General features: G+C 38.4%; 1 protein-coding gene across 1 annotated transcript in view; it reads left to right on the top strand.

Annotated features, from left to right (window-relative positions):
* Positions 1–1928: 1928 nt before the first annotated feature.
* Positions 1929–6000, top strand: part of LOC133541802 (golgin subfamily A member 6-like protein 25) — a 245703-nt gene continuing 241631 nt past the window's right edge. The window contains exons 1-3 of the mRNA XM_061885401.1: positions 1929–1933; positions 1980–2058; positions 2198–2288. Coding sequence (XP_061741385.1) covers positions 1929–1933; positions 1980–2058; positions 2198–2288 — 175 coding nt within the window. The remainder of the gene's footprint in view (positions 1934–1979; positions 2059–2197; positions 2289–6000) is intronic.

Genomic DNA, 6000 nt, shown 5'->3' with positions numbered 1-6000 from the left:
TATCTTAATTATTGTGTTGAAATCTGGGGTAACAATTACAAATCAAACATCAACTCTATATTTTTACTTCAAAAGAAAGCGATTAGAATTGTAACTTATGCGAATTATCATGACCATACCAATGCTCTGTTCATTCAATTAAAAACATTAAAACTGCACCATCTTGTTGACCTCAATACTACTATTGTGGCTTTCAAAGCTCATAACCACATGCTGCCTGGGAGTCTACAAGTGAGATTTAAACCCAGAGAGAATCCCTATGACCTCAGAGGTTCAGCTTTCAGAAAGCCAAAATAAGAATGAGCTTAAAAAGTAGATGTGTTTCTGTTAGAGGAGTTCAACTGTGGAACAGCTTGGATGATTCCTTCAAATGTTCCAGTTCCATTCACACATTGAAAAAACACTTTAAGACCAATGTCTTGAAAAAATATATCACTCTTGAATTAACATTGTAGTTAATACTATGATGAATGTTAATTAAAAATTAAACATGAGATATAAATAATAATAGAAGTACAATTGTTTGTATATATTGTATACATAATTAGTGCGAAGGTCTTATATGTACACAGGGATATTTCACATGCCTGTACTGTGTATAAAATTGAACTACGTTCATGTTGTTTATAATGTTGTTTATAATAAGTTGTGCAAAGGACATTTTGTAATTTTCCGAAGTTTATTTTGTACTTGAAATTGTTTACAGGGTTAGGCACAATAAGTGTTTAACTTCAGCCTAAACCCTTTCGGTCTGTAACATTTTTAATTTTCAATCTCTGAATGTACAACTTTTTATTTTCAATCTATGAATGTACAACTGTTTGTTTGCTTTGTTGACCATTGACCGAAGAACAATAAACTTGAACTTGAACTAATTATTAGTAATAAAAGACACTTGTATATGTACATATCATGTATAATTGTGTGTGTAAACACAATAAGAGAAGAAGAATGGCGCCACATATGCTGTGTCCACATGTTGTCTGCTCACTATACATCCATTCATTGTTACCTCAGCAAACATGACGCAAAATACTTGCATATGTTTTTGAGAACGACAACGACTGAATGTCTGACGACAAACAAAAATAGAAATGTTGTATTATTACATGTTATAACATTCTTTGTACAGTAGATGACGCCCTTGTATTGTGCAAATGATCAAAGAGGGAAAAAACACCTGAAGTCTTGTGACTGACATCTATTCTGCTTTACTGGATCACACTTGGGAGAGTTTTGCATCATAATAAAGTACATTCAATACTTGTTGAAATTCCCTTTTAAAAGACTTCAAAATGTAACGCTTGCCAAAAAGTAATTTGGAGTATTGAAAAAAACGTAATGAACTTCAATATGATTTATTTCATTAAAATAACTGAGATTTAGGTTGTTTTTATTCCAGAAAAGATGTGTCAGTAAGTAAATATTTTCCACATCACTTTATGTTAAGTGCCATAATGTTTAGTTATGGGCTGATTCCAGGTTTTAAAAGGTATTGCATCAAGTCAAAAGTAATAGGTTGTATTATATTTTTTTAATTTTTCCAATATCGATGCAGCAACTATAAAGCAGAAAATATGTGTCAATAATTTAGAAGATACTGCAAGTCACTTTTTTGCTGGCATCATGTCGTAATTAAGGGGTTATATTTCACATAAAGTCTATTTTTTAACGTTAAGAGTTCTTATAGTGCTATAATATTTTAACATATTTCTGAAAAATATAACAATACATAATATAAGACTACTAGATAATACAATTTATTATATCGCTTTTTTAAAGCTTTTTTTTAAAGCACGAAACATCTCGCGAGAGCAGAGCAGCGCTGTCTCGTGACGTCAAGTGTGCCAACTGTCGTAAAAGCACATGGAAGAAGGACAAAGAAGTGAAGGCGGACGCTAATAAGTTAGTGTTGTTATTTGTTCGCTATGATGTAAATATTTATGTCGTAAAGAGACATATTTAATTATTTATTTCAGGGTAGAACGTCTCAGTCTGCGAGAATCTTTGCGTTGCTTTGCTAGTCAGGACTATAAAGCTGAGAAGCGTCACGTGCTAGTTTGCTTAGCTTGTTAGCTTAGCGTGTTAGCTGCTAACAAAGAAACGCGGACGTTATCAACACTTCGCTAAGTAGAAATCAAATGTGAGTGTAAAGTGTTGTGATTGTGTGAAAATGTGCGAAAGAACGTGAGCAAAGTGTGAGGAGGAACTTTCTAAAAGAAAAGAGGAGGACAATCAACTACTGGACGCTGTTTTCAAGAAACATCAAGTTGTGTTACACATAAAAGGTTTGTTGACTTCTTACTCTCACATCTTTACTAACTTTATATTTGATTATTAACACTATTCCCTAAACATATTGTGTATAAGAAAGTAAATTGTCTCGTGGGGATGATGCAGTGCCTCCAACTCGTACCTTTTTAAATGTCTTATACTTTTAAATACATTGCCTCTCAATTTGTAACCTGTAAATATTAAGAAGCTTACAGAATATGTTTTTGTTGTTCTTATTATTCCACAGATATTATTACATGTCAAATTTAGAAAAAAAAAAAACCCAGCATGTTTAAAGGAAATGAAATAAAAAGACTACTGGGTATATTTTGTTAATCAACTAATTCTAAATTTGATGTTACTTTAGAATGCTTAAGTGCAGTTCCCCTCTAATAATTTTAAATGACGGTACAGTTTGATGGTTGAGAGGCAGAACCTTTTAATTGGTTATTGTCTACAGACGTGCACAAATTCAGAACACTCGATGTTTCCACAGACAAATACATATACATTCTCAGATGAAACAGTCTAGAGAGCCAATTCCAATTCACTAGATAGTCAAAGTTAATGTAAACTTTTCAACTATTCAACATCATCATTGTCAAATGCTTACAATTACCGTATTTCCTTGAATTGCCACAGGGCATATAGTATGTGCCTGCCTTGAATTACTGCCGGGTCAAACTCGCTTGGCAAAATAATTAGCGCATGCTTAGTATTACCGCGGGCTTCACGGTGGGAGAGGGGTTAGTGCGTCTGCCTCACAATACAAAGGTCCTGCAGTCCTGGGTTCAAATCCAGGCTCGGGATCTTTCTATGTGGAGTTTGCATGTTCTCCCCATGAATGCGTGGGTTCCCTCCGGGTACTCCGGCTTCCTCCCACTTCCAAAGACATGCACCTGGGGATAGGCCCCTCCCACCTCCAAAGACATGCACCTGGGGATAGGTTGATTGGCAACACTAAATTGGCCCTAGTGTGTGAATGTGAGGGTGAATGTTGTCTGTCTATCTGTGTTGGCCCTGCGATGAGGTGGCGACTTGTCCAGGGTGTACCCCGCCTTCCGCCCGATTGTAGCTGAGATAGGCGCCAGCGCCCCCCGCAACCCCAAAAGGGAATAAGCGGTAGAAAATGGATGGATGGATGGATAGTATTACCGCCTGGTCAAACTCGTGACGTCACGAGTGACACTTCCCCTGTCATCATTTTGAAAATGGAGGAGGCTGATTTCAATACCTGTAATTTTAAATCGCATAAAGGGAAGAAGATTAAGAGCTATTCAGTAAGATTTAAGGTCCAAGCTTACATCACACTCAAATTTTTACTGCATGCCTTTGGTAAGTGCCGGAAGGAGAAGAGGTTTTAAAATAATTAGCGCATGCTTACTTTTACCGCATCCCTTTTGATAAGCGCAGTAGTGAGAAGATGTTTCAAATTAATTAGCGCCCCGGCGGAAATTCAAGGAAATACGGTATACAGTATGTATACAGACAAAATTACCAGAAATATCATTTTGTATTTCAACTATTTTCCCTCAAAGAAGCTTTGAGGCTATAATGTGTGTTTTTTTATTACTCGATTAATTGAGCAAATAAATCAATGGATTAGTTGATTACTAAGATAATGGATAGCTGCAGCACTAATTATATGTGATCATGTGGGATCTCTTTGTGCAGCCCTTTGAGACACTCGTGATTTAGGGCTAAAAAAGTAAACGTTGATTGATTGATTCATAAAAACGAGACCGTTTAGCCACACACTATTTATTAGAGGTTTATGTCAGTGGCGTGTAGACTTTTTTTGAAGCAGTGTAACATTGAATCTGGTCTGGTTTTATTATTTATGTATGGAAAGTCTGGAATCTATACCAAAATGTATGTTGATTATTTTCGGTACTTTTTGATACTTTTCTAAATAAAGGGCACCTCAAAAAAATGCATTACTGGCTTTATTTTAACACAAAATCTTAGGGTACATTAAACATATGTTTATTATGCAAGTTTGTCCTTAAATAAAATAGTGAACATACTAGACAACTTGCCTTTTAGTAGTAAGTAAACAAACAAAGGCTCCTAATTTAATCTGCTGACATATGCAGTAACATATTGTGTCTATTAAATTCTATTATTTTGTCAAAATTATTAAGGACAAGTGGTAGAAAATTAATTATTAATCTACTTGTTCATTTACTGTCAATGTCTGCTTGCTTTATATCTTAACATGTTTTATCTACACCTCTGTTAAAATGTAATAATCACTTATTCTTCTGTTGCTTGATACTTTACATCAGTTTTGGATGATACCACGAATTAGTGTATCAATCCGATACCAAGTAGTTACAGGATCATACATTGGTCATATTCAAAGTCCTCATGTGTCCAGGGACATATTTCCTGACTTTATAAATATAATATGAAATAAAAAAACTAAAGAAGATTTTGTGATGATAAATATCGATGTAATCATAGTATCGACGAGATACATTCCTGTACTTGGTGGCTTGCTTATGGTTGTCCATCGATTCGATGATGACCATCTTCTTTTATTTGTGAGTCTGCTGATGTTTGAACAGTCCGGTTCCTGGATCCACAGATGCGGTTACAGACCGGGCATGTGAAGGAGGTGCTGGGGGGAGCAGAGGTGGCTCGGCAAGTATGCCTCTTCGCACGCTTTGCTGCACGGTGTTGTGTGCGCTGTTCCTCTATATAATCCACTCCCTGTGAGGAGTGGGAGCGCCAGAGGTCTCGGCAGGAAGCAAGTTCCTCCAGTGAAGAGGGGTTGATCTGGCATCTCTTCAGTGTGGTCTTCATTTGGTCTTTGAACCGCTTCTTCTGCCCACCAGCACTGCGTTGGCCTAGGTGCAACTGACCATAGAGGATTTTGCGTGGGAGTCTATGGCTGGGCATTCGGATGACATGCCCCAACCACCTGAGTTGATGTCGGGTCATGATGGACTCCACACTGCAGCTGCCTGTGGAGTTTGAGGTTGCTGTTCTGAAAAACCCTTCTCCTTAGACGACCAAAAGATGCTGATGCTTGCTTGAGGCGGTTCTGGATCTCGTCATCCATTGAGCAGGTGTCAGACATTATGCTCCCCAGGTATTTAAAGGTGGGCACCGTGAGCAGCTGTTGCCCTGCTGCTGTGAGGGTTATTGTGGGGCTTTGTGGGAGGTCAGCACTAGACTGACAGAGTACCTCTGTCTTCTGGGTGTTGATCGTCAGTCCCATTCTGGTATATGCAGTTACAACTGCCGAGAGGATGTTTTGCAGAGCCTGTGGTGTATGGGCAACCAGGGCACAGTCATCGGCGTATTGCAGCTATATGATGGTCTCTGAGGTCCGCTTGGTAGTTGCCTGTAGCCTCCTGATGTTAAACAGGTTACCATCAAGCCTGAAGTCTATGGTAACTCCAGCCTGCTCCTCCATCCCCCTACGTAGCAGTGTTGTGACACAGACGAGGAAGATATTGAAGAGAACTGGAGCCAGCACACAGCCCTGCCTCACTCCGGTTTTCACACCAAAGGGATCTGAGCGGTGTCTTCCCACTACCACTCGGGCCATCATCCCAGAATGGAACTGTGCAAGGATAGTGAGAAACTTGGGTGGACACCCAAATCTCTTCAGGACTTGCCACAGTAGGTCCCTGTTTACTGTGTCAAATGCCTTTGAAAGGTCGACAAAGGCAATGAACAAGTCCTTGTGCTGCACCCGGCATTTCTCTTGGAGCT

The sequence above is a fragment of the Nerophis ophidion genome, linkage group LG23 (genome assembly GCF_033978795.1).
Source record: "Nerophis ophidion isolate RoL-2023_Sa linkage group LG23, RoL_Noph_v1.0, whole genome shotgun sequence".
Taxonomy (NCBI): domain Eukaryota; kingdom Metazoa; phylum Chordata; class Actinopteri; order Syngnathiformes; family Syngnathidae; genus Nerophis; species Nerophis ophidion.
The sequence above is the reverse complement of the archived record's forward strand: the minus strand, read 5'-3'. Positions and strand labels throughout refer to the sequence as shown.